The sequence below is a fragment of the Mesoplodon densirostris genome, chromosome 9, assembly GCF_025265405.1.
Source record: "Mesoplodon densirostris isolate mMesDen1 chromosome 9, mMesDen1 primary haplotype, whole genome shotgun sequence".
In the NCBI taxonomy this organism is placed as follows: domain Eukaryota; kingdom Metazoa; phylum Chordata; class Mammalia; order Artiodactyla; family Ziphiidae; genus Mesoplodon; species Mesoplodon densirostris.
The window spans coordinates 41604162-41616614 of NC_082669.1; the positions used below are offsets into that span (position 1 = coordinate 41604162).

The 12453-nt window shown below is 36.5% G+C and overlaps 1 protein-coding gene across 9 annotated transcripts in view; it reads right to left on the reverse strand.

Annotated features, from left to right (window-relative positions):
• The window catches only part of HDAC9 (histone deacetylase 9), a 579212-nt gene that overhangs the window by 48979 nt on the left and 517780 nt on the right, over positions 1–12453 (reverse strand). For all 9 annotated transcript variants that reach the window (XM_060108643.1, XM_060108642.1, XM_060108648.1 and 6 more), the window contains one exon: positions 4763–4847. In XM_060108643.1, the coding sequence (XP_059964626.1) occupies positions 4763–4847 (85 nt within the window). The remainder of the gene's footprint in view (positions 1–4762; positions 4848–12453) is intronic.

Sequence of the window (12453 nt, forward strand, 5' to 3'; positions counted from 1 at the left end):
AGGCGACCTTCAAGGCAGGCTTCATAAACAGGCAACCTGTGCAGTTGCAAAGGACCCCATGTTCAGAAGGGCTCTCAGGCTTGGTTCAATGCTTGGCTGGCATCTTCTTGAAATTATTAATAATTTTTAACAAGGAAGCACTGGGATCCACAAAGTTTTAGTGAGTCCTGACTGCCTTCCCCACCAAAGGCAAAATGGGGAGCCTAATCAAGGGCCTGGAGTTCTACACGAGCATGTGAAATGGAAGTGTGTTATAAAACAGAGAAAAATAAGATTGAGAGTACAATTTTATAGTTTTTAAGGAAATATAGCATTGTTTGTTAAGTCAGGTACCCACAATTTTGATTTTCCAAGCCATCATGAAGTTTGTTACTCTGAAATACCACTTTCTTTTATTGCTTTATAGACTTTATAAAACCCCTTTCTGTTTCTTTAACCTGGAAGAGTAGCCCCAACCAAAAATAGAATCACCATATGACTCAGCAATCCCACTACTGGGCATATACCCTGAGAAAACCATAATTCAAAAACAGTCATGTACCACAATGTTCACTGCAGCTCTATTTACAATAGCCAGGACATGGAAGCAACCTAAATATCCACTGACAGGTGCATGGATAAAGAAGATGTGGAACATATATACAATGGAATAATACTCAGCCATAAAAAGAAACAAAAGTGAGTTATTTGTAGTGAGGTGGATGGACCTGGAGTCTGTCATACAGCATGAAGTAAGTCAGAAAGAGAAAAACAAATTCCTTATGCTAACACATATATATATATATGGAGTATATACAAAACAAAAAAATGGTTCTTAAGACGCTAGGGGCAGGAGAGGAATAAAGACGCAGACGTAGAGAACGGACTTGAGTACACGGGGAGGGGGAAGGGTAAGCTGGGACGAAGTGAGAGAGTGGCACTGACATATATACACTACCAAATGTAAAATAGATAGCTAGTGGGAAGCAGCTGCACAGCACAGGGAGATCAGCTCCGTGTTTTATGACCACCTAGAGGGGTGGGATAAGGAGGGTGGGAGGGAGGAGATATGGGGATATATGTATATATGTATGGCTGATTCACTTTGTTATGAAGCAGAAACTAACACATCATTGTAGAGCAATTATACTCCAATAAAGATGATTAAAAAAAAAGAGTAGCCCCAAAGACACACAATTCAGAGAAACCCATAAAAATGTACCACACAGTGGTCAAAGCCACAGTACTGAAGCAGTTTCTCTGTACAAATTTTCACTTTATGTCCCAACTGGTGAGAGATCACTGTTATCTTGTGTTTATCTTTCCTTTTACAACCTCAACCCACCATTCAGTTCCTTCTCAACCACAACTTGAGTTCTCCTTGTGTTGATGCTACCCTCAGTCTTTTTTGGTAAATATTTTTTTGCATCACCAGCACCTTGATTTTCATCAGGACTGGCTTCATAATTAGCAAGGCTCAGTGCAAAATGAAATGTGGGCTCCCTGTCACAAAATACAAATTAGTGAGAATTTTAAGGCAGCAAGAGTAAGAGCATTAAACCATGTGTAGGGCCCTTCTAAGTGTGGGGCCTGTGTGACTACACTGGTTGAAAGCCCACAAAGCCAGCCCTGCTTCTCCCTGGCCAGAATTGGGTCAAGTACCGGCTCCTTAACTAATCACTGGTAAGTGGGTTGACAAGTTTAGCCTTGGACTAAGAACAGCTCCTTTGGAGCTGGGCCTAAGTTCATCTTCCCCTGATCTGTACTGCATCTGGTGGCAAGGATTCATGTGTGAAACCAGGCTTCTTTTAAGTTGATGAGGTACACATAGTCACTGAGTAGCCAACAACAGTACCCACTATACCATATACTGTATCCATGACTCAGAAGGAGGCATTCTTCTTCAGAAGCTCTCTTTGATGCAAGTTTTGGTTCCCTAGGGCCTTGAAGAGTTATTCGAATCAATCCTGCTCAAATCTTCCAACTCTCAATTTCCAGGTTTCCATGCACTTCAAACCTCGTCCCTGGTACCAACCCTGCCTGCAGGTACAAGTCGGGGTGAGAAGACACGGTTCCATCCTCTTGATGATTATCATATAATTAAGGAACCATTACCGAAAGACCATAAAACATACAAAAACTCAAATAATGGAAAAATTTTAAATAAAAATACCACTTAAAATCTACATGTTAGTGCAGAGACTTTACAGAAGTACTGGATTAATAAGCTCTGGGTGGAATCTTCAATATGAGTTTAGGAGGAAATAGATTTTTTTTAAAATTTATTTATTTTATCTTTGGCTGCATTGGGTCTTCCCTGCTGCACGCAGGCTTTCTCTAGTTGTGGCGAGCGGGGGCTACTCTTTGTTGTGGTGTGCGGGCTTCTCATTGTGGTGGCTTCTCTTGTTGCAAGCATAGGCTCTAGGTGTGAGGGCTTCAGTAGTTGTGGCACACAGGCTTCAACAGTTGTGGTGCACAGGCTCTAGAGTAGCTGTGGCACACGGGCTTAGTTGCTTCATGGCATGTGGGATCTTCCCAGACCAGGGCTCGAACCCATGTCCCCTGCCTTGGCAGGTGGATTGTTAACCACTGCACCACCAGAAATAGATTTTTAAATGGGGGAAATGGTCAGTGTTGGGTGTTTGAAATGCACTTTGGAGCAAAAGACAGAGATTCACAATCCACAGGGGCAGAATTCTTATACAGCAAACTTTGATAGTTCAGTGAATCTTTTTCAAGAGTCAAACAGGTTTGTTTGGCTAAAGTAGACTGTACAAGTCACTCAAAAATGTCAGTGGTGAAAGGAAAACCATCATGCAGTGGAAAGTCATTACTGGCAAGTTAGATCCAATGCAACAGACAACAGCATGGTTTCTAAAGACATATATAAACCATGAATTTTTACACCTATGTGAAAATTGAGTCTTTTGCTTCTGTTATTTCCTTCAAAACATTCACTCTTTCTTCATCTGGCCAAAATCCTGTTCAAACTGAGACAAGCTGGGACCTGGGGCCCTTTGCTGCACTGCTGTAATGCTTGCACCTGGACACACCTCTCTTCAAGCAACAAAATACAAAGAAACTATACGGAACTAAAAATAACTGCGTGCATGCCCAGTTGGGGCAATTCTGGACAAAAGATACAAAGGGACCAAAAAACCCAAGAGCCACTTTTGAAGAGCCTGGAGCAAAAGCAGGGGGTCAGCAGCAAAAGCAGGGTACTGCGCATGCCCCCTGCACACAACACCACCTAAGGGGTGGGCAAAACACCTAAGCCACCCCTCTGGCCCGACCCCTGGACACACCCCTACCCTCAATCTCATATAAAGAGCAAGCTTATCCCCCCTCCTCAGCGAGCAAGCAAACAAAGGAATCTGTTGTTTGTTCTTGCTCCCGGCTGCTGCAGCAGGGGCCCCAATAAAGCCTAGCCTGAATTCCTTGTCTGGCCTCTGATCAATTTCTATTGATTAAGGAGGCCAAGAACCCTGGTCGGTAACAAGACCTTAAGACCAAGGTCAGGCCCTATCACCGCCAAGGAGCCTTCCTCAAACCTTCCGTGAACCTTCCTCACTTTGCAGTACTTCTCCTTCTGGCTGCAAGGGACTTAAGAAAATGACTGTTTCTTGTCCATGATCTCAGTGAAATGATCTATTTTAGTGCCTCTCACTCACTGGACTGTAAACTCCCTAATGCTAGAAACTGCCTTATTCCTCTTCTGTGCCTTGCCTTGATAAGTGCTCAAGTTATCATGTATCAACATGTAATAAGTATTTAAGAATGCTTATTGAAAGTAATGGGATCATAATATACATAGGAACAATAATTTTAATAGTCTGTGTGTATAATGGAAAAACAATACTCAGAAAAAAAAAGAATCGTATGTGTAAAAAGTAGGTATTTTTTATGCTGCTGGTGACCTTAATGAAGTATTAGATTAGATTGCATAAGCACCAGATGAACGGATAACTTAGAACCCCAGTCACGACCGTATCTCCAAATTACTACTGAGCAAGCAAAGACAAGGACTCAGAGAGAGATGGAAGGTGGCTTCTCCAGCGGTGTTAAAAAATGCTTCTACAAAAGAGTAGCAAAGCTAAGGGTTTTCTGATCCTCCTTCACACTTAATTTTGCCATTTGCTTTTCCCATTCATGCTGGCTTTCATGTCAATTTGTGCTTGCTTTCAGTATGTCTGTCTGTGTGTGTGTGCGTGCGTGCGCGCACACTCATGCATGTTATCATCTAAAAAAGAATAATTCCTGAGAAAGTAACAGTGATGTGAAAGGAACTGGGATAGTAAAAAAAGTCTCTGACTTTTCCTTTTTGTTCAGTTGGACTTTCTAGTAGGCTTTCTCGTGAACTTTTTCCTCTATTGACAAACTTAAAACGAGTAAATGACTGGTGAATTCCAACATCACTAGGAGATAACTTACCTCAGTTAAGACTGGACAATATAATCACAATTTCTATGTTAATTTCATAGCTCTGAGTAGATACTTAGTGGCAGTAATGGAAAAAAATCCAAACACTTTTGGAAAACATGAGAAAAACAAGGTTCTAAATCTAGAGTCTCTGAATTTCGTTATCAGTGTGAGATAAGATTGCCACACTAACAGCAAGGCAACAAGACATTTAGGTATGAATACATAATATGTGGAAATTATAATTACTTTAAATATATTCCTTATATTTGAGAAGTTCAACTATATTTTTCATGTGCTCTAATTCTCAATATAAGCTTAATTAGTACCTTATTAGAAATATTAAAAAAATTTAAAGACATACTTTGAATTTCAATGATCTTCTGTAAAGAAGTAACAGCATTCATATTCGGAGTTTGTTGGAGAATATCTTCTGCAAGTGGCTCCAGCTGCAAGAATGGTAAATAATGATATGAGCAGAACATTATGACTTTATAGTAAGTTTCACAGAAGCAAACCAAATTGAAACAACCTAAAAAAAAAGCCTGCTCCAAGAACTACTTAAGATTTTGCTGATACCAGTTCCAAAAGTGTAGCCAGTTTTATTTTCTGTTTTGCAGCAATGTAATTGAATTCCAAGGGGATTTTCTACTGGTCACAAAATTAATCTATGAAGTCCCTGAAGCAGGTGCATGTCTGTGTATTATTCATTAAAAATCCGAGTTATTTGTGTAATTTTTGTGGATTCCTGACAAACCAAATTCCATCATGTCTGTATATGCAGCTGGGCCCTGCAAACGAAACCTCAGGGAAGCTGAAGTAGACAGAAGGTGGGAAGTCTATTATCCATACTTTTGTGGTGTTTTTACACCTAACTACGTTACACTTTTGGACACTTCACAGCAGAACGCCACGACACATAGCTGCTCTTATTCAACTGCTATTGAATAAGTAGTAGAGAAAATGCTCAAATAAAACCAAAAGTAAAATAACTGTACATTTTCATTTAACTTCCACTGTATTCACATCTATGCAGATAGCCATGTGGAAGCACAGGACAAATTCCTGTCTTGCAAATCTATCCTGATCTTCTGGAATTACACTGATTTTTCATGGGGAAGCTCAGCAAACATTGTTTTGCAAGAAATGAAGAAGAGCTTTAAATAATTTATGGAGTGTTCTGGCAGAACTAAATCTGATGATGCATCCCTGGGAATACCTTGGTGATGTGGCTTGGTGTGGAGCAGGACAAACTGCATAGCAGAGCACTTGCAAACAAAATAGCTGTCCAGCTATGGTGACCCAGAAAGCAAGGAAAGTAATAGTAAAAAGGGATTAACAACAACAAAAAAGTTTTCTTAGAAAATTTAAAGTTAGTAGTCTCAATAGGCCAAACTATTACATGGCAAGAATGGGAAACGATGTCACTAGACACTGTGCCAAAACATGAACCCATCTATGTCTCTTCATCTGTAGAAAAAAAGTAAAAAACTCAGGGATTCCAAGTTTCCACAGCATGTGTGAGTGAATCTTCCCCCCAGGGTCTCTCTGAATTGATTATTCTATACTTTAATCATGGAATCTAAAACAATAGCACCTTTCTTCCAGATGCCATAGGATAACAGACTAGCTCAGGGATATTTATACATGGGTAAATTCACTAAATATAACTTTCCAGAGTGTTTTTCTTAGCTGCCAAAGAAAAACATTTAAAACATCAAAAGGTTTACTTGCAGTACAGTTTGGTGAGAGGGGAAAAAAAAAAAAACCCCACAGTGTCAGTGAAAGGTTCTGCAATCTTAAACTCTTAAAATTTGTTAAAAATCATTTTTTAAAAATCTGGTATTTCAGACAGTATCTTCAAAAATATGTTATCCTAGTAACACCCTCTTAACTCAGAGGAATTGCTGAATCATAAACGGAAGGTTACTTGGAAAACTCTTATTCAAGAATTAGACAGAGCTGAGCTACCTTGCTCATAAATAATCTTTCCTTTCACTTCTCTCTCAGGGCTTAGAGAAAAATTTTAATAGAAATCAGGTAGACTTTATTAATAAAATGTTCTGAAATATCACTCTATGTTCGAATACTTAAGAATAAAAGCACAACGTAGTATGAGCATATTTAGTTCTTAAGCTTTCCTGCGACTTCAGGGTAAAATGCTGACAAACGGAAAGGTGCTAGCTACTGGAAAGAAAGCTACAGGCAGATCATTAATGTAAAAACCTCACTTCTGGAACGCTCTCACATTAGGTCTGTGGGCTATTTTTAGGACCTGGGTTATGTAGAAAGTAAACTTGATGCAGGGTGTTGGGAGTAAAAATACAAACAACCCTAAACCTCCAATTTGGAATTGTCAGTTAGATACGATAAAGTTGTGTCTACTTATGAAAGCAACCTAGAGAATTAAGGCAATTACATTGATAATTTAAGCCTCCCAAACCATTTCCCTGCATACTTTAGGTGAATGTCATTTGGAGGATTTAACCTTCAGTAAATTGCCCCAATTTGTTTCATTTTGAGTGTATACACACAGACAGAGCTGAATTCAGAAAGTTCTCAATGTAGGTTCTTTATTTTTTCTCTAGTAGCTCTGCTGAGAAGGTAATGGGTAATACTCGCAGTTGGCAAGAAGGCAAGCAGCATTTAGAGTCTGTTTTCATAATATTAAAACCTTGTATAGAGGGACCACAGAATTGAGTTGTCTTTTCTAAACGAGTTTGTTGATTTAATAATTCACAGTTATAAGCACTAAAAACATCTGACTGAAGCATCTATTTAATAAATATTTATGAGTAATGGTCATTATTAATAAAATCTAATAACTAACTGTAATAAAATAATATTAAACAAATAGTCATATTTTATAATTTTGGAGCAAAAAATAAGAATATACAGTAAAGCTGTGTTATGTACCTAGTTTGGCCGATAAGATGTAGCAAAAACACTGGCAATGAGGCTAATCAATGTTAGTAAGAGTTATTAAAAGATAAATAAGGAAGTAATTTATGCAAACCAGAGAACTTCTGCATGCAAAAGTTATACTAAGATCAAACAGATGCAGATGTAGGAAATATCACACACCCATCACACTGTCTTTGTTGCACAATTCCATCAAGTAATAACAGAGTTATAAGATACACTAGATGATTTTAACACAACTTCTTGACATTTGAAGCTCTCATCTAGGTTTCCTATATCTAAAGCTTAAATGCAATCATTACTTACCGCAATTCTTTATATAAATTTTCAGACTCAGTATAGGGATATTTATTTTTCTACATCTTTTACAGAAAGTTGCAATACTCTATTGATACAATTCAGATGTTTGTTAAATTGCACATACCATGTAATTGCTAAGTACTACAGCTATTTTAAAACACCATAAAAGTTGGGGCCATTATCATGTTGTGAATAAATAATTTTCAGATTCTTTAGAATCAGATCATTTAAATCATCAAAAATCACTTTAGTTGGCTAAGATGCACTTATGGAAAAAGGCAAGAAGGGTATCCTTGGAGAAGCTCGAGTAGAAGTTTTAAAACTCACTTTGTACTTATGAGACATGAAAATCATCTCTATTATTTTCATGATTCAGAAAAGAACAGAAAAAAAAAAAAGCTAAACAGATTTTGCAAAATATAACAGATACAAGAGGACAGATGCACACATCAACCAAGCAAAGGATCTACTAAGTACTCTTAGCTTTTATATTATGTTTCCCAAATATGCCAAGTATTTTCATACTCTTATACCTTTATTTATTCTCTGAATTTTATTTTCCCTATCCTTCTTTGAATTGGTGAAACCATACTAAATCATTCAAGGACTAACACAAACACTGCCTGCTCTGAAATCTTTTCTAAAATCCTCTGATAGAGCAAACTGCTTCCACTCTGTCTCCTTTCCACAAAAATTTTCTTCTTTACTCTACACATTATATGATAGTCAGCCATGTGTGTCATTCTCTATTTTGTTGTGGGCAATTTAAAGGCAAAGGTAGAGCCTGGTATATAATAGGCATTAAAAAAATGTTGAATGAATGGAGGAATGATTAATTGAAAGAAAATATGGGGAGATAGGCTTTATTTGGCTCTCCATAGCTAACAGACCTACATGGAATATGTTCTTTCACTTGGTTGTCTGCCATAATCAGGGCATGTTTTTAGACTAAAAGAATAGGGAAGGGCTTCCCTGGTGGCGCAGTTGTTGAGAGTCCGCCTGCCGATGCAGGGGACACGGGTTCGTGCCCCGGTCTGGGAGGAATCCCACATGCCATGGAGCGGCTGGGCCCGTGAGCCATGGCCGCTGAGCCTGCGCGTCCGGAGCCTGTGCTCCACAACGAGAGAGGCCACAACAGTGAGAGGCCCGTGTACCGCAAAAAAAAAAAAAAAAAAAAAAAAAAGAATAGGGAAAACAACAGAGATAATTCATTTTTAAATCAAAATAATTGATTTTTAATTGATGTTTTAATTGATTTTTAAATTAACCATCCATTTTGTAAAACTAATTTATTAATTCCAATGATGTATAAACCTAATTTTATATAGACTTTATACAATCATATCTTCTGTGAATAACGAGAGATTTATTTATTCCACCCCAATCTTTATATTTTTAAATTTCTTTTTCTTACCCTATTGCACTGTCTAGGACCACCAGTGTAATGTTAAAATGAAGCACTAAGAGTGAATATCTTTGTCATGTTTTTTATTTCAAAGAAAAATTCTCATGTTTCACTTTTAAATCTGATGCATACTATAAGATGTTTGTAGATATCCTTTATCAAGCTAGTAAATTATTCCCAGTTTATCAAAAGTAGTTCATAATTGAGTGTCTAATTTATCAACAAATTTTTAAACATCTATTGAAATGGTTATATTTCTTCTTCATTCTCTTAACGTGGTGAATTATAACAACTTATTTTGTAATGTTAATATCCTACATTCTTGGCCTAAACACAATTATATTATGGGTTTTTAAGATAATGATGAACTGCTAATATTTTGTTTAGGGTTTTAACTGCTATGCTTATGAGCAGGATTTTCCTGTAATATTCTTTTCTTATAATGTTCTTTTGAGCTTGGGTGTCAATAGTATACTAGCCTCAAAAACCAGTTATGAAGTGTTCTCTTCCCATCTTCCCCTTTACTCTAAAACAGTATAAATTATTAACAGAATTCACTGCTGAAGCTATATGGGCCTGGTGTTTTCTGTTGGTATATCTGGTATTGAAGATTCAATTTTGTTAATTATGGTAGCATTCAAATTTTCTGTCTTTTTGATTCAGTTTATTTTTACAAGAATTTTTCCATTTCAAATAAAATTTTAATTTTCTTTTACACGAAGTTTTTTTTAAAATATTCTCTTGTAATCATTTTAATACATTAAGATCTGTGGTAAAGTCCTTTTTGTTCATTCAGAGTGCTGGTAATGTATGACTTTTCTTTCAATCAGTCTTTCTAGAGTGCTATCAATTTTGTTAATTATTTCAAAGAACTAAAATTTGACATTTTAATTCTTATATATTGTATGCTTATTTTTATTTCATTGTTTCTTTATATTTAAGTCACTCACTTCATGTTTAATTTGTTGCTTTGATCTCCTAATTTCTTGAGTCGTGTGTTCCTATCTGTAATTTTAAACTTTCTTCTATTCTAGTATATACATTTAAAGCTTTACATGTGTTTCTAAATTCAGCTTATACATATTACACTTTTGATATTTCATATTTTCATAATTATTCAGCTCAAAATACAAAATTTACTGTGATTTCTTTGACACATAAGAGATTGTATTTTGAAATCTCCAAATCTATGAGATTTTCCAATTATCTTTTTATTTCAAATTATACAAACACTTTTTAAAAGTTTTGTTCTATACTTCATCTTTTTATTTTACATCACTGGTATTTTGTTTTATTTTTAAATTTAACTTTATTGTAGTAAGAACACTGAACATGAGATCTAACTACTTAAACAGATTTTTAAAGTATATAGTACACTATTAATGACTATAGGTACAATGTTATAGAGCAGTTCTCTAGAGCTTATTCATCTTGCTTGATTGAAACACTATGTCCATTGATTAGTAACTCCCCAATTCTCCCTCTCCTCATCTGCTGACAACCACCATTCCACTCTTTGATTCTATGAATTTGATTATTTTATATAGCTTGTATAAGTGGAATCATACAGTATTTGTCTTTCTGCAACTGGATTATTTCACTTAGCATAATGTCTTCAAGGTTTACCCAAGTTGTTGCATATTGCAGAATTTCCTTCCTTTTAAAGACTGAATACTATTCCATTGTATGTATATATCATTTTCTTAACCATTCATCTGTCAATGAACATTTAGCTGGTGTCCACATCTTGGCTATGGTGAATAGGGCTGCAGTATTCATTGTGCTATTATCTCTTTGAGATCCTGATTTTGATTCTTTTGGATAAATACCCAAAAGTGGGACTGCTGGATCACATGGTAGTTCTATATTTAAATTTTTTTTTTTTTTTTTTTTGCGGTATGCGGGCCTCTCACTGCTGTGGCCTCCCCCGTTGCGGAGCACAGGCTCCGGACGCGCAGGCTCCGGACGCGCAGGCTCAGCGGCCATGGCTCACGGGCCCAGCCGCTCCGCGGCATATGGGATCCTCCCAGACCGGGGCACGAACCCGTATCCCCTGCATCGGCAGGCGGACTCTCAACCACTTGCGCCACCAGGGAGGCCCTATATTTAATTTTTTGAGAGCCCTCTATACTGTTTTCCATAGCAGTTGCACCATTTTGTATCTCCACCAACAGAATGCAAGCATTCTAATTTCTCCATGTCCTTGCCAACACTTGTTGTCTTTGGGTTTTTTGTTTTTTTTTAAATAATCGTCATCCTGATATTCTGACAGATGTGAAGTGATATCTCATTGTGGTTTTGATTTACATTTCCCTGATGATTAGTGATGCTAAGCATTTCTCATATACCTGTTGGCCATTTGTATGTCTTCTTTGGAGAAATGTCTATTTAAGTCCTTAGCCCATTTTAAAATCAGGTTTACTATATTTTACTACTGAGCTGTTAAGAATTCCTTATATATTTTGGAGATGAACACCTTATCAGATATATGGTTTGGACATATTATCTCCCATTCCATAGATTGCCTTTTCACTCTGTTGAATGTCTTGTTGTTCAGAAGCTTATCAGTTTGATGTCATCCCACTAGTTTATTCTGTTTTGTTGCCAATGCTTTTGGTGTCATATCCATGAAATCAATGCCAAGATCAAAGTCATAAAAGTTTACCCTTATTTTTTTTTTTAAGGATTTTTATAGTTTGAGGTCTTACGTTAAAGTATTTAACTCCTTACCCATTTATTTTTGTGCGTGGTATAAGATAAGGGTCCAGTTTCATTCTTTTACAAGTGGATATCTAGTTTACCTGATACTATTTGTTCAAGACATTATCCCTTCTCTATTTTGTATTCTTAGCACTCTTTTGAAGATCAGTTGACCATATATGTGTGTATTTATTTCTGTACTTTCTATTCTGTTCCCTTGGTCTGTATGTCTGTTTTTATGGCAGTACCCTACTGTTTTGATTACTGTAGCTCTGTAATATATTTTGAAATCAGGATATATGATGCTTCCAATTTTGTTCTTCTTTCTCAATATTGCTTTTTTATTTGCGGTCCTTTGTGGTTCCATATGAATTTTAGAATTTTTTTTCTATTTCTGTAAAAAATGCTACAGTATTGGGATTTTGATAGGAATTGTAATTGAATCTCTTGATTATTTTGGGTAGTAAAGACATTTTTACAATATTAAGTCTTCCAATCCATGAACATGGGATATCTTTCCATTTGTTATATAATATAGATTCTAGTTTAGTTTCATTATGATGAGAGATACTCTGTTTGAAATCCTTTAGCTGAAATTTACTGCAACTTGCTTTATACCCCCAAATATGGTCTATGTTTGAAAACGTTGCATGTGTCCTTGAAAAGAATGATATTCTGCAGTTACTGGGTAAAGCCTATTATTTATTTCAATTAGGGCAGGTTTATTA